The sequence below is a fragment of the Carcharodon carcharias genome, chromosome 12, assembly GCF_017639515.1.
Source record: "Carcharodon carcharias isolate sCarCar2 chromosome 12, sCarCar2.pri, whole genome shotgun sequence".
NCBI lineage: Eukaryota > Metazoa > Chordata > Chondrichthyes > Lamniformes > Lamnidae > Carcharodon > Carcharodon carcharias.
In genome coordinates this window covers 25,258,508-25,275,639 of record NC_054478.1, presented here as the reverse complement: position 1 = coordinate 25,275,639, position 17,132 = coordinate 25,258,508, and the positions used below count along the sequence as shown (strand labels likewise).

Sequence of the window (17,132 nt, the reverse complement as noted above, 5' to 3'; positions counted from 1 at the left end):
ATGCTAATGTATTACCCCCAACTCCATCTTGCCTATTAACCTTTTGCATGGTACCTTACTGGAAGTCTTTTGGAAATTCAGGTATACTATATCTACTGGCTCTCCTTTATCTACCCTACTAGTTATATAATCAAAAAACTCTAGTAAATTTGTTAAACAGGATTTGCCTTTAGTAAAACCATGTTGACTTGTTCTAATCATACTATGCTTTTTTTTAAGTGCATTGTTGTCACTTTCTTAATAATGAGTTCCAGCATTTTCTCAACAACTGGTGCTAGGCTAACTGACCTGTAGATCCCTGTTTTACCTCTCCCTCCTTTCTTGAAAAGTGGAGTAACATCTGCCAACTTCCAATCTGATGGGTGTGTTCCCGAATCCAATGAATTCTGGAAAATCACAGCCGGCACATCTCTGCAACTATCTCCTTTAGAACCCTATGAGGCCCTGGGGATTTGTCACATTTTAGTCCCTAAAGTTTCTCCAGTACTTCATCTCTACTGATATTAAATTCCCTAATTTCCTCACTCTTTTTAGCCCCTAGTTTACCATCTATTTCTGGAATGAAACTTGAGTCATCTACTGTGAAGACAGACATAAAATATTTGTTCAATGGCTTTCGTTCCCTCATTCCCCATGATAACTTCTCCTGTCTCTGATTCCAATGGACCGACCAAAGATTCATTCCAGAATTACTGCAGTCCCTGTGGCGTAGGTATACCCATTGTGCCATTAAGGAGGCAATTCCAGAAGTTTCATCCAGTGACAGTGAAAGAACGGCAATATGTTTCCAAGTCAGGATGGTGTGTTAGTTGGAAGGGAATTTGAAGGTGGTGGTGTTCCCAGGCACATTCTGCCCTTGTCCTTCTAGCTGGCTTGGTGAGTTGCTGCACTGCATTTAGATGATACACACTGCAGCCACGATGTGCTGGTGGTGGAGGGAGCGAATGTTTTTTAAGGTGATGGATGGGGAGCCGATCAAGCGGACTGTTTTCTCCTGGATGGTCCTGAGAGTGATGTTTTTTATTTAACTAATAATCTGCCACCTATTCTTTCTGTATGAGAAGGCTTCCCCACTGGTAAAATTATTAGTTAGCTCTAGGTCCTATCTTCCCTCATTCACTAATTGTCATTTTCCATTTCTGTGTGCATATTGTGCTGCAGGGAGTTTGCAGATTACCAAGTAATTGCCATTTCCTGTATTTATATCACTGCACAAACGAAGATCAGATCCTCGTTCTTGCCCAATCTCCTACTGCTGGCATGTGATCAATCTGATAATCATTGAGACCATGTATTGAGACAGCACTTTTGAATCTTCAGGATATCCCAAGGCACTGCAGAATCAATGAAGGATTAATTTTGCTGAAGTGTGCTCAAAGCTGTTATGTCAGCAAGTTAATAAAAGAAGTTAATTATAAACAGAAGTTTGAATATTTTCTCTGTTGGTAATCGATAAACGCAACTCACTTAACTGCACGGCATGTTTCCTTACTCACCATTGCTGCACAAAACAGCTGCCATAAATTCCTGATGATAGGAGTCTGCGTAAAGCAGCACACTTGGAGTGTGTGTGGTCCGGAAGCTGAACTCAATGTTCTCCCTCGAAAGCGTCATGTCTGAGTAAATGGCGGACAAGTGGGTGCTGACATTTTTGCCAATTCCATAAGACTCGTGGAAATTATAAATCAAAGATGTCCCAGCTTCCAGGATCGCAGAAACCTCTGAAATTAAAAAAAAAAGATGAAGCACTGTCAGCAAGGGTTTGTTATAAAATAGTCAATCGTAGATCCAGCAGGAGTAGAAGACCATCCAGCCCATTGAGCCTGTACCAGCTCTTTGAAGGATCTGTCCAGTTAGTCCCATTCCCCTGCTCCTTCCCCACAACTTTGCATACTTTTCCCCTTCAAGTATTTATCCAATTCTCTTTTGAAAGTTATTATAGAATCTGCTTCCACCTCTTTAAGATCAGAACAACTCGCTGCGTAAATAAAAATTCTCCTCCCTTCCTCTGGTGCTGTTACCGATTACCTTAAGCTTCTGTCCTCTGGTTACTGAATTTCAGCCACTAGAACCAGTTTTCCACAATCAGACCTGGCTGTCTGCTGTCCATTGAGCAGGCAGTACAGCAAAATATTTGGTTTGAACCTAGCCAAGTTAATACAAAAGAGTGGTGGGCTTAGTGGTGTAGTGGTAATGTTACTAGTAACCTCAGGGGATTATGAGTTCAGATCCTACTCTGAAGAATTTGAATTAGTTTTAAAGAAAAGAAAATCTGGAATTATAAGTTAAACTGTCCATGATAGTTGTTGGATTGTCATAATAACCTAACTGATTCACTAATGTCCTTACATTCCAAATTTTAACCGCTCTCCGTGTGGAGAAAGTTTGTCCTCATGTCTCCGTTGTTTCTTTTGCTAGTTATCTTACATCTGTGCCCTCTGGTTCTCGATCCTTCCACCAATTGGAACAGTTTCTCCCTATCTACTCTGTCTAGGCCCTTCATGATTTTGAATAATTCTGTCAAATCTCCTCTCAACCTTCTCTTCTCCAAGGAAGACGGTCCCAACTTTTCCAAACTATCTATGTAATTGAAATTCCTCACCCCGGAACCATTCTCACAAATCTTGACTGCCCTCTCTCCAATGCTGAGTCAGAATAGTTGATAAAAGCAAAAAACTGCGGATGCTGGAAATCCAAAACACAAACAAAAATACCTGGAAAAACTCAGCAAGTCTGGCAGCATCTGCGGAGAGGAACACAGTTAACTGGTATTTTATAAATACCCTCCAGGTATTTTTGTTTTTGTTTCAGAATAGTTGATGTTGTTCTGTTGTTTCATTACTCTGAATTTGTCTTGCCCACCTTTAGAAGGGATGTGTAATTTCAGTTATTTTGCAGTACATTGACTATTACCCTGGGGGCTACCTTTATGGACTCAGTATTCTTCTGCACACAAGTTTACTGTTAGGTTGCTCAGAGTGGATATTTTGTTTGAAATTTAAATTCATAGATTGGATCACACCAGAAGACATTGACTTGTCCTTCTCTCTCCGTTGCTGCTACGGAGATCCAGCATTACTTTATTTTTGAAGAAGAGTCTTACGGACTCAAAACGTTAACTCGGTCTTTCTCTCCACAGATGCTGTTAGACCTGCTGAATTTTTCCAGCATTTTCTGCTTTTTTGTTACTTCCTTTTTATTGCGCTGTGTTTGGTGCTATTGTAATGTGTGTTCTCTTGTGTACTGGACGGTAGCACCACGGTATCATCACTGAGGGGATTGGGACACAAAGGACCAGAGTTTCCCATTAGAGGTGAGAATCAGGAGGCAGGATTAATCATGGCTTGCAATCCCCGCAACCCCCTCCCCCCGCCCAACTCCATCGGCAGCCTGCTAAATGGTGGAGTTTTCGTGGGGTTGGAATCTTAGTGATCCTAGAGATGTTCTGCCACCAAATTAGTGGCCGGTGGGGCGAGGAGGAGGGAGGTGGAATGGAGGCGAGACACCAGGGAAGCGGAATTGGCAGCCATTGCTGTGGTTGCCATCTTTGCTGGTCATAAAAAAAATGAAAAAGGATCCCCATTTTCAAAGCGGCCAGTGGCAAAGGACGAGCTGGGATAGGATAGGATAGGCCCAAGATAGGATAGGGAAAAATTGGTTATTAAAATTTCACTGCTATTCAATAGTTTCTTGTCCAAACTTGCACTTTTTTCCATCGAATAAAACATTTCCAGTGCTGCTCTGCTGCCTTTGTTCCCGTCAGGCAGGCTGGAGCTGGGCAGCTTCAGGGAGCTCCGAATGTCTGCCTGTACCCATGAAAATCTCCAAGTCAGAAGCTGAGCTTTTAACAAGCTGCCTAATGACCTCAATACACCCAATTAATGAGGCGGGTGACTTCACTTTCATGCCCACCCCACTCCTCGCATTGCCCCTGTCCTCAGGGCACGTCAGCAGAGTGGGGAATGAAGGAGGGAGGCCGGCATGCAGGCTGCAAGCAATACTGATTTTACTGTCCTGCCACAATTCGAGATGGGAAAACCTGGCCCAAAGTCCTGCTGACAGTACAGTTGGCGTAGCAGGCGCTGCACTCTTCTATTTGTCGCAAATGTACCAATCATACGCCGAGGATGGACAAAACAATAATGTGGGTTCGTTATTTGAAGATAAGGCTATATACAGACAATATTAAACTGGAGGCTATGAAGACAGGTCTGACCTGTAGGATTGTTGCTGCACTCTGTCTGTAGAGTCATGGGATTATACATCACACCCTGTCTTTTGATGGGTAGTGATGGACAGCAGTTTAAGGTACATGTACATCAGATCATAACAGCAAGGAAGAATCACAAGCAGCAGATTTGAATGTCACTGAACAAAATCCACGCACACCCATTTCTGATGGTCACCCCCATTATGACCATTCATTTCCATCTATTTTCAACAGTTTATAAATCAAGTAACCCAGCCATAGAAAGAAGAGCCACAGTGACTCCTTATCTTTTCCACCATCCTGCATTATAATCTTTAGTTCTGGCAGGTAAATGTGCGGGTGGGCCATCTAACAGCTGTGAAAAAAAGCTCTAACATTTGCACTGAAGTTCTGTCTGTGTATTTTGTGGTTCCTAGTTGGTTATACTATTTGAATTCTTCATTCTGTAAGGGGAGCAGTTTTGAGTAGTTTCTTTGAGATGGGTTATAGGGTAAGTAGGCTCTATGAATTGTGGATTCTCCCAAAACTCCATGGCCAGCTTTAAGTGCAAAATACAGAGGAAGAGCTGATGGCCCAAGCTCTGTGCCAGGGCTTGAACTCATAACCTAGGCTGACACTCCAGCAGAGTACCGAGAGAGCGCCACGTTTCAGATGAGGCATTAAACCGAGGCACCATCTGTTTGCTCAGGCGGACTTTAATGATCCCATGTTACTCTTCAAAGAAGATTAAGAATTTCATGCCTGGGGAAGAGCGCACAGATCTCCCTGAGGCTAAGTGCTGCCTCAGGGAGATCGGCTCAGATTTTCAACTTTTAATAAAGAAGTTTAAAAACTTTCCCTGCCATGTCCCCTCATGTGACAGTGTCACATGAGTTGGGACGTGCCCGTAACTCTTATTTAAACCTTTCATTAAAATAGAAATACCCTCATGAAGCCTCACCCCGCCAGTGGATGAGGTTTCATGTTTTTTCACAAGCCCGTCTGGGCTCCTGGCCTGCCCGCCAACATTAAGGTGGAGGGGCAGGTCTATTAATGAGCTGAATTGGCTTTTGAATGGCCTTAATAGGCCATTGACGGGTTGGCGGGCGGGCATCTGACTCCGCCAGCCTGAAAATGGAAATGACGCGGGATGACGACTGGAGTGCCACCCAACGTCACCCCGTATCATTTTACGCGTCGGCAAGAGGGCCCTGCCCGCCAACCGGAAGATCCTGCCTGTAGGCCTAACTCTTCTAGCCTCCAGATCATCGAAGATTGGACCTACAACTGAAGTGTGCAACTAGGCCTTGTGGAAATCCTGAAATGTTGACCTAATGGGAATTGCCCGCGAAGCTCCAACCTCCGATCAGCAATTCCCCTGTTCCCTGGGACCCTCCAGGAATGTCACTGACTCCACGTTACAGTCAGAGACTTCTGACAATTCCACGGTACTTAGCTGGATAGTAACCCGGAGAATGTTAGACAGATTAAAACCTAGTCCAACTCCTCGATAGCTACAGAATGGTCTCACACTGACCCCCGATTGCCCCCAAGGCTCTACTACCATCTCACCCACCTGCTACCTCATCCGGCTTCCACCCTATCCACCTTACACCTCACCCAGTTACCACCTCACCTACTTGTCACTTTACTCATTTGCCACCCTACCCACTTACCACCTCACCCACCTGCCGCCTCACCCACCGGCCACTTCGCCCACCTGCCACCTCACCAGCTTCCACCTGAACCACCTTACACCTCACCCAACTACCGCCTCACCTACTTGTCACTTTGCCCATTTGCCACCTTACCCACTTACCACCTCACCCACCTGCCACCTCACCACCTGCCACCTCACCCGCTTATTACCTCACCCACTTACAACCTCACCCACCTGCCACCTCACCCACCAGCCACCTCATCTACCTCCTACCCGCCTATGACCTCACTCACCTACCACCTCACTCCCTGCCACCTTACCCACCTACCACCTCACAAACCTGCCACCTCACCCACCTACCACTCTAACAACCTACCAACTCACCTGCATGCCACCCTGCCCACCTACCACTCACCCAACAGTCACTTCACCCACCTCCCCTCTACCCACTCTACCTGCCCTACCCATTAACCTAGTTACCTACCCACCCTACCACTCTACCCACTCACTCATTCATCCACTCACCCATTCACCAACATTGAAGCTGGACCTTTAAACTTACCACTTGGCAGCTGGTGCCATAAAAAGGGGTGTCTCCTGTCTTCCTACACCACATGGATGGCAGCCATTCAGGAAAGCAGCTCATCACCACCTTCCCAAGGGCAATTAGTGATGGGCAATAAATGCTGACCTAGCCAGTAACACCCAAATCCCGTGAATGAATTAAAAAAAAAGTTCTTCCAGTCTCATGGACAACAGCAGTCCCTCAACTAACATTAATTAGAGAAGGGTCAATTCTCTACTTATTTCTTTCATTATTGTTCGAGGCAACTTGCTGCGCAGGAATCTAGTTCCCTAGATAGTGGCTGCATTCCAAGTGTACATCATTGACTGTGACGCATTTTGTGCTCTCCTGGGATTGAGACAGGCACTGTATAAACACAAGTTGTTGAATTATTTTTCTTTTTTGTTTTGCCTGAACTAATTCCCAGGGCTGGAAAGCTGAAAATCTTCCTTAAATGCCCCAGAAGCCAAACAGATATTGAAGAAGGCGAATAAGAATTTCAGACATTTCAAATGACTCCGGAGAGCTGTAAAATATGAATCAATTTCATTCTTAAGATATAGGTTTCATTTTTCAGATATTTTCCTCTTACCCTGAAATATGTGGTTCGACCTATAGGTCACTGTGAGACCTTCTGGAGGATTGTGCTGTTAGCTACCTTGAGGCATGAATTCTTCATTAGCCAAACCTCTGTATTATTTATGACATCATGAAATTATAATTATTTCTGTCGCATCAGTTAGTTATTACTGACTCCTGGAATAAAGCTGCTTTATTTTACCAACAATTATCACAAACGTTCTAGCTTTATCACCTCAGTTGATTTAAAAGTTGGCTATTTGAATAAAGGCTGACCTGATAAAAGGTCCCATCTGAAAAATTAGACTTTCTCTCGCTTTCGGCTGCCAATTGATATGCTGATCATGCCAGCTACTTCCTGTTTTTACTTCAAGTTTGCAGGATTTAAGATTTTTCTTTTAACCTGGGCTATTTTAAACAACAGACCTGCATCTTGAGGAAAATTGCATGATAGGTATAGGCGAGCAGGGCCATTTGAACTTGTAGCTCATCCAGCCTGAAAAATATACGTCTTTCCAATAGATTCTTAAACAATTGCCCGGCTTTCATTTCTGCTAGAAAGGATTTCATTCTTATACCACAGGGACTTTGTGAGGGCTGACTGTGTAATAGCGATTCCTCATTTTGCCCATGCATTGTCATAGTGGCAACACTTCAAAAGGACTTTCATTGAATGCGATAACTATAAAAATAAATTGTATTTAGACCACACCTTTCACGACCAACTGGATGTCCCAAAGCATTTTACAGCCAATGAAGTACTTTTAAAGTGTTGTCACTGTTAGGCTGTAGGCAATTTGAGCACAGTAAGCTACCAAAAACTGCAATGTGACAAAATGACCAGATAATCTGTATTTGCTTTATTGATTGAGTGATAAATATTGGCTAGGACACCTATTTTTCTTCAAAGTAGTGTCATGGGATCTTTAACGTTCACCTGAGAGAGTGACCGGGGCCTTTATTTTAACATTTCATCCAAAAAATAGTACCGCTAAAAGCACAGAGTTCCCTCAATATGGCACAGGAGTGTCAGCCTTGATTTTTTTGCTCAAGTCTAAGACTGGGGCATGAATCCACAACTTTCTGCCTCAGTGCTACCAACTGAACCACAGCTTACACTTATTTGAGTATGAACGCTTCAAGGTCTTAAGGACCTTTTCAAACTCCCCTTTATTGATTTCAGCATCATTTATGGAATGTGTCACCCATTTCATCTCCCTATATGTGCTATTTTATATTAGTCTATATTGTTTATAACAATTGTTCTTTCCACATGTACATTTGGTCCAACTCATCCTGTCATTTCTGAATCCTCTGATTCCAATGACCTCCTAGTTTGAGAAAAGTAGTGGTCCCTACATTGACCCCTGGTGCTCTGATCTCACCATATCCCTTTGGTGTTGGTGATACACTGTCACCTTGAGTTTAAACAGCCATGGTTTAAGACTCATTCCAGAGATTTGAGTGCAAAATATAGGTTGATGCCCCAGTGCATGGCTGAGGGGATACTTCACTGTCAGAGGTGCGGTCTTGCAGAAGAGACGTTAAACTGAATCCCTAGCTGCCCTCTGAAGCGGACATTACATTCCTCATGGTGCTATTTTGAAGAAGAGCAAGAGATTGTTCCCAATGACCTGCCCAATATCTATCCCTCGAACAACATCACTAAAACTCTGGTCATTTAACTCATTGCTGTTTGTGAGACGTTGCTGTGCACAAAATGGTTGCCCCATTTCTTAACTTACAACAGTGATTACATTTCAAAAGCACTCAACTGGTTTTAGACTTCTTTGACAACAATTTTATGTTATGAAAGGTGCTATACAAATGCAAGTTCCTTCTTTTATCTATGTTGAAGAATAGGCTGGTGTTGTTGAGGAAAGACCTTTATTGTTGGCATCTTGGATGAAAGTGGTTTTGCTGCTTCCCTTTGCTCCTGAATGCTGTTAGTCCTTTACAACCAGTGCTTAAGGGTGAGTACTGTAAACCCTTACCCCTCACGTGATCTAAGTTACTTGAAGGCAGTGAGAGGAAACAGGAACAAACTTCCTTGTGAGCTGCCCGAGAAAATTGCTTGACCATCTCCCGAGCCCCAGGCACCCGTCTCCCCAACACAGACCAAGAAATTCACCACCCCCTGACCCCAGATGTGCTCCATAGCCACTTGGAAAGAAACCAAAGGCCTCATGCCCCCTGCCATTCGCTCCACTATTCCCACCCTATCATTCGTCATAGCTACACTTCTTTTCCTACATTCTCATCCAGCTGCTTGGCACAGCAATGCCGCCCTCTCATATTCATTCATGGGATGGGTGCATTGCTGGCTAGGCTAGCATTTATTGCCTATCCCTAATTGCCCTTGAGAACTGAGTGCCTTGCTAGGCCATTTCAAAGAGCATTTAAGAGTCAATCGCATTGCTGTGGGTCTGGAGTTACATGTATGCCAGACCAGGTAAGGGTGGCAGATTCCCTTCCCTGAAGGGCATTAGTGACCTCTGCTATGAGGGAAGCTCTTTGTAAGCTGCCATTTTAGATCAGTTCAATAAAGGCTGTCACCGAGAGAGAATGGCAATCTTTGAACTCGAAACACGATGATCGGAAGTGGCACTAAAATAGGGTTCTGAAAACCTGGAACTACTTCAGAGAAGCCACAGCTCAGAAAGGCACACAAAAATGTTCAAACCTGCTAACAGCTGCTGAAAAAGATAAAGAGAAGCAACGTACAAACCGAAGGCTGCAAGTAAAATACTGAGTGAGTTAACATGACTATAAACTTTCCTCTGCAAGCTCCAGTCTAAATAAAAGGTGATATGTGGCAGAACTGGTAATGGCAAAATTATGAGCTTGCAACAGATTTAATTAGAAGCCAGAACCAAGAAGAGTAGCCACACTTCTAAAACTAGCCAGGAAGGACTGCTACAAATTGTATTCCACCAAAGCAAACAGACAACAGAGATTTTGAATGCCTTGAACGCACACTTTGAAACCCTAGTGAATGTAACTTATGAACGCTATATATTCAACACGACAGCTCAATGTCATAATGTACCCATTGAACAGCATGTGACTGCAGTAACACAGCTTCAGAAACATTGGAATTTGGACAGCTAAAAGATGATCCTATTAAAAATCTTAGGCCTACAAGACCCCTCAGTGAGAGCAAGTCTGCTGAAAGAGGAGAAAGTGATACGCTCAGGAAAGTGATAGACGTGTGTAGAAACACGGAGCTCGTAAAACGTCAGTTAGAGAACATGGATGGCAGAGCAACCCAGGAGATACGTTGTGCTGAGAGACAATAACAAGCTGAAAGAGCAGAACAATCACATACACAAGGCAGGATGCAAATACTGCGCAGGACATTATACAAAGGAAAAGAAGGACTGCCCAACATGGGGAAAACAATTTTTTAACTGCAAGAAGCCAAATCATTTCACACATACATGTTTGGCTAGAAATAAGCAAAATGACCAATACAGATGGTCAATGGAGAGATATCAACATAACAGTCTGAAGAAGTTCTATATATCACTCAACAGGTTGGTTCCATCAAGTTAATAGGTGATAAATGGTTTGTGATGGTTGTTCTGACTGTTATTTAGAGACTGTTATTTAAAATCCCAGAGAAACTTTAAACAACTGTCATAACCTATATTTTTAACTGGAATGTTTGAGATGCAGCTCTAAATTCAGGAATCAGGCCACCAGTTCTCGAGAGGTTTTTGTGTCAAACTACATGAGACATTTATTAACTTATACAAGTTAAACATATACACGTGGCTACAAATTACTAATATCATAACTTTTTAACAAATTCCCAAACCAATCTCCATTAGGGCAACAGCAACCCGTTGACTTTAAGCAGACACCAGGCAAAGCATTTTCACCTTACACATTCAAAATGACATTCCTTTCACTTTGCTTTCTGTACAGATAGTTGTAGGCTTGAAGTTGCTTTGATGTTACATGCCTCTGCCCAGCACATCTCTTTGAATATAAATTCTCACTGTATCACCAGCCTCTTTGAACTCTATCTCTTCTAACAATAAAACCCCTTTCATAGTGCTAATTTTATTAGTAACATAAACATTGTTTGGTCTCTGCTAGCTAGGTGCTAGATTTCACTCCCCTTCTTGAATGCTCTATTCAACAAAATGCAAATATACCTCTACTTCTCTGGTTACATCTCAAAACTAGTATACATCAAAGCACCCAGACTAGCTGGCTTTAATCCAATTAAGACACACCCACAGACTAAACCTTTATTTATATTTAAAAAATTCCAATAACTTTATATACGTTAATTGATTCATGACATCCCCCTCCCTATCGAAAAATGAACCATCATAATTCCAAAAGATGGCTTCATTTTTAACACCCCATCTCACACTATCTCCTATACTTACTATACACTATTACATTGCCAGGTGCAAGTATTAACATAACAACATTAACATAACAATTAACATTAACATAACAATATTAGCATAACAATTAACATTAACATAACAAGTCCTTGGGATCAGCAGGAATCACTCCAGTTCAATGTCCAGGGTTTTAAAAATGTCCAATTTTCCTTTAAGCTTCAAATTCTTGATAATGCGTCTGCAAATAGATTTTCTCCTCCAGCAATAATCCGTAGATTAAATGGTTATATTAATAGACTCCACCTGAAAAGCCTTGCACTTTTGTCTCAAAATTTGCCCAAAAACTTCAAAGGATTATGGTCTGTATAAACAATTGTTTCCAATGAATTGTTGCAACTTAAATTTCTAAATGCTGCAATGCCAATAGCAAACTCAAAGTCTCTTCTTTGATCATTGAATATCTTCTCTGTTGCACATTCAGCTTCTGTGAAAAATACCCTATCATTTTTTTCAATTCCAGTGTTATCTTCTTGTAACAGTACAGCCCCAATGCCTATATCACTTGCGTCAATGGCCAATTTGAATTGCTTGGCATAACTGGGTATTACCAAAATTGATGTTGTAGTTAATACAGTTTTCAAACTATCGAATGATTTCTGACACTCCAGTGTCCAGTGAAACTTCTTGTTCTTTTTAAATAGTTCAGTCAGAGGAACAACCATGTGGCAAAAATTTGGTACAAATTTCCGGTAAAACCCACTCATGCCCAGAAATCTCTAAACTTCTTGTTTTGTTTCAAACCTTCGAATGACTTCCACTTCATGACACTGTTACAATGATGACTGCAGGAGAATATCAAGCAAACAAGAAGTGTCCGATAGACACTGGTACGTCATTCAACATCATGACTTTCACAGATCTGTAAGAAATGTCTGAACATGGCGATCCAAAACTGAAGCACTCGAAAGTGAGGCATTTGATGGCACGATACTTATACCGAGAGGACAAATTAGTCTGAGAGCCCAATGCAGTGGCAAAAACGGATCTAGAGTTCCAGATCATAGATAGGATGCAACAGCCACTCATCTCAACTGAAGCAAGTCTAAAACTTGCACTGGTAACCCTGAATGTGCCACAGGGAGATGGTGGTGTAGCGGTATTTTCACTGGACAAGTGATTCAGAGACCCAGGGTAATTCTCTGGGGACCTGGGTTTGAATACCACCATGGCAGATGCTGGAATTTGAATTCAATAAAAATATGGAATTAAAAATCTGATGATGACCATGACACCATTATCGATTGTTGTTAAAAAAACATCTGGTTCACTAATACCCTTTAGGGAAGGAACCGGCCTGGCCTACATGTGACTCTAGATCCACAGTAATGTGGTTGACTCTTAGGTGCCCTCTAAAATAGCCTAGGAAGCCACTCAGTTGTATAAACTGCTACGCAGTCTAAAAATGAAACCGGAGAGATCACTGGGCATCGACTTAGGCACCAGAAATGACAATGGCAAACTCAGCCCCGTTGACCCTGGAAAGTCCTCCTTACTGACATCGGGGGCCTTGTGACAAAATTGGGAGAGCTATCTCACAGACTAGCCATCACCATTCCTCGGTATGTCCTGTCCACCAGCAGGACAAACCCAGCAGAGGTGGCGGCACTGTGGTATACATTTGTGAGGGAATGGCCCTGGACCATATGAAGTCTCATGGCATCAAGTCAAGCATGGGCAAGGAAACCTCCAGCTGATTACTACATACCAAGCCCCCCCCCCCCCCCACCCCCACCCCACCCCAACCCATCAGCATTCCTTCATGTTGAACACCAGTAGGAGGGAGCACTGAGCATGGCAAGGGCACAAAATATACGCTGGATGGGGAACTTCAATGTCCAGCACCAAGAGTGGCTTGGTACCATCACTACTGACCAAGCCGGCTGAGTCCTAAAGGACATATATGCTAGACTGGGTCTACGGCAGGTGGTGAGGGAACCAAAAAGAAGGAAAAGCATACTTGACCTCATCCTCATCAACCTGCCTGCCCCAGATGCATCTGTCCATGACAGCATCGCTAGGAGTCACCACTGCATCGTCCTTGTGCTGTCAAACTCCTGTCTTCACATTAAGGATATCCTCCATCATGTTGTGTGCCACAATGACATGCTAAGTGGGATAAACTTTGAACTGATCTAGCATGAGGTACTCTGGGCCATCACAGCAGCAGGATTGTATTCAACCACAACCTGTAAACTCATGGCCCGGCATATTACCCACTCTGCCATTACAACCAAGGTAGGGGATCAACCATGGACAAATGAAGAGTACAGGAGGGCATTCTAGGAGCAGCACTAAGCATACCTAAAAATGAGCTGTCAACCTGGTGAAGCTATGAAACAGGGCTACTTGTGTGCCAAACAGAATAAGCCGCAAGTGATAGACAGAGCTCAGCGATCTCACAACCAACGGATCAGATCTAAGATCTTCAGTCCTGCCCATCCAGTCATGAAAGGTGGTGGACAAGTAAACAACTCACTAGTGGAGGAGGCTCCACAAATATCCCCATCCTCAATGATGGGGGAGCCCAGCACAGCAACGCAAAAGATAAGGCTGAAGCATTTGCCACAATCTTCAGCCAGAAATGCCGAGTGGATGATCTATCTCGGCCTCCTCCGGAGGTCCCCAGCATCACAGATGCCAGTCTTCAGCCTTTTTGACTCACTCAACGTGATATCAAGACATGGCTGAGGGCACTGAATACTGCACAGGCTATGGGCCCTGACAATATTCCGGCAATAGTACTGAAGGCATGTGCTCCAAAACTTGCCGTACCCCTAGCCAAGCTGTTCCAGTACAGCTACAACACTGGCATCTACCCAGCTATGAAGAAAATTGCCCAGGTATGTTCTGTACTCAAAGAGCAGTTCAGATCCAACCCGGCCAATTACCGACCCCTCAGTCTACTCTTGATCATCATTAAAGTGGTGGAAGGGTCCTCAACAGTGCTATCAAGCGGCACTTGCTTAGCAATAACCTGATCACTGATGCTCAGTTTGGGTTCTGCCAGGGCCACTCAGCTCCTGACCTCATTACAGCCTTGGTTCAAACATAGACAAAAGAGCTGAACTTGGAGGTGAGGTGAGGGTGACTGCTGTGACATCAAAGCAGCATTTGACCGTGTGTCACATCAAGGAGTCTCAGCAAAACTCGAGTCAATGGGAATCGAGGGAAAACTCTCCGTTGGTGGGTGTCATACCTAACGCAAACGAAGATGGTTGTGGTTGTTGGAGGTCAATCATCTCATTTCCAGGACATCACTGGAGGAGTTCCTCAGGGTATCAATGACCCCCCTTCCATCATAAGGTCAGAATTGGGGATGTTCACCGATGATTGCACAATGTTCAACACCATCCATTACTCCTCAGAAACTGAAGCAGTCCATGCTCAAAGACAGCAAGGCCTGGACAATATTCAGGCTTGGGCTGACATGTAGCAAGTAACATACGTGCCACACAAGTGCCAGGCAATGACCATCTCCAAGAAGAGAGAATCTAACCTTTGCCCCTTGATGTTCAATGGCATTGCCATTGCTGAATCCCCCACTATCAACACCCTGGGGGCTACCATTGACCAGAATCTGAACTGGACTAGCCATATAAATAATGTGGCTATAAGAACAGGTCAGAGGTTAGGAATCCTGCAACAAGTAACTCATCCTAACTACCAAAGCCCATCGACCAACTACAAGGCACAAGTGACAGAATAATCTTCATTTGCCTGGGTGAGTGCAGCTCAAACAACATTCAAGAAGCTGGACACCATCCAGGATAAAGCAGTCCGCTTGACTAGCATCACATCCACAAATAGTCACTCCCTCCAACACTGACATACAGCAGCAGCAGTGTGTACTATCTATAAGGTGCACTGCAGGAACTCACCAAACTTCCTCAGACAGCACCTTCCAAACCCACGACTGCTACCATCTAGAAGGGAAAGGGCAGCAGATAGATGGGAACATCAGCACCTGGAAGATCCCGCCCAAGCCCCTCACCATCCTGGAAATATATTGCCGTTCCTTCACTGTTGCTGGATCAGAATCCTGGGACTCCCTCTCCAACAGCACTGTGGTTGTACCTGCACCACGTGGACTGCAGCTGCTCAAGAAGGCAGCTCACCAATAAATGGGCAATAAATGCTGGCCTAGCCAGTGACTTCCACATCCCATGAGTGAATAAAAAAAAAAGAGATTCACAACGTGTTGCAACACACAAAACCACTGACTGCCAAGCAGATCCGAGAGGAGTACACAGATGTGTTTACAGGGTTGGGATGTCTACCAGGAGAATATCAACACAAAGTAGATGAGACTGTAAAGCCAATGCAGCAGCTGCCAAGAAGAGTTCCAGCTGCCCTCAAGTCAAGTTAAAAAGCAAGATAGAAGAGCTGGAAAAGAAGGGAGTAATCAAGGAAGTGACAACTGCTACAGACTGGATTAGCATCAGGTAGCAGTGAAACAACCTGGAAAGCTGCGAGTGTGTTTAACCCAAAGGGTCTAAATAAAGGGTAAAGAGATCTCACTACCCCATGCCAACCGTCGAAGGAATGTTGCTGCAACTTGCCAAGGCAAACATCTTTACTACCCTAGATGCAAAGGATAGTTACTGGCAAGTGAAGCTGGATGAAAGCAGTAGCTTTCTAATGACATGCTGGACACTGCTTGGGAGATAAAGATGGTTGCACATGCCATTTGGCATTTCCACAGCTCCAGAAGAGTATCAACACAGACAGCATGAGATAGTCAGTGATCTTCCTGGAGTGGAAGTCATAGTGGATGATCTAATAGTCAATGGATGTTGTGACACAATGGAAGAATCCGAAGTTGACCATGATCAGAATTTAATACAACTGATAAAGAGAGAGATCGCCAGATGAGCCTGAAGCTGAACAAGAAAAAAATTGCATCTGAAGATGCCTGGGGTTAAGTACATCGGTCACGTATGACAGCAAAGGATCTTCACCTGGATCCTGTCAAGGTGAGAGTTGTAGCAGCGATGCAGTGGCTAACAGATGTGAAAACAGTGCAGTGATTGTTGGATTCATGAACTAGCTAATAAAACTTTTGCCTAATTTGTCATTAGAGTATGAACCATTATGCAAGCTTACTGCCAAGGATGTGCAGTGGTATTGGGGAACAGAACAAGAAGCAGCGTTCACTAAAATCAAACAACTAGTGACGATAACGCCAGTGCTGAAGTACCATAACCTCAATGATGGAGTCACCTTGCAATGTGATGCCAGTGAGACAGGTCTTGGAGCAACCTTAATGCAGCAAAGGTAACCACTCACATTTGCATCCAGGCCACTAATGCAAACAGAACAATGCTACGCTCAGATCGAGAAAGAGTGCCTGTCTATTGTTTTTGCTTGTGGGCATCTTCTTCACTACCTGCTTGGAAGAGACAAAGTAACAGTGGAGTCCGACCACAAGCCACTTCAAAGCATTTTTCTCAAACCGCTACTATCTGCTCCAAAGTGTCTGCAGAGAATGTTACTTTGTTTACAGAAATATCATCTGGATGTGATACACAAACAAGGAAAACAGATGTACATCACAGACATGCTGTTGAGAGCAGCACTCCCCATGAAGAATGTTGAGGATGCTACAACAGAATGTGAAATCTTCCAGATTCAACATGAAGCAGCAGCTGAACATGATCTGGAAGTCATCAACCCAGCAAAGAGACATTGAATCTGACATATGAGTGCCTTGCTCAA

The 17,132-nt window shown here is 43.7% G+C and overlaps 1 protein-coding gene across 1 annotated transcript in view; it reads right to left on the bottom strand.

Annotated features, from left to right (window-relative positions):
* The window catches only part of LOC121285105 (contactin-associated protein-like 5), an 834,028-nt gene that overhangs the window by 230,719 nt on the left and 586,177 nt on the right, over window positions 1–17,132 (bottom strand). The window contains exon 19 of the mRNA XM_041201256.1: window positions 1,497–1,721. Coding sequence (XP_041057190.1) covers window positions 1,497–1,721 — 225 coding nt within the window. The remainder of the gene's footprint in view (window positions 1–1,496; window positions 1,722–17,132) is intronic.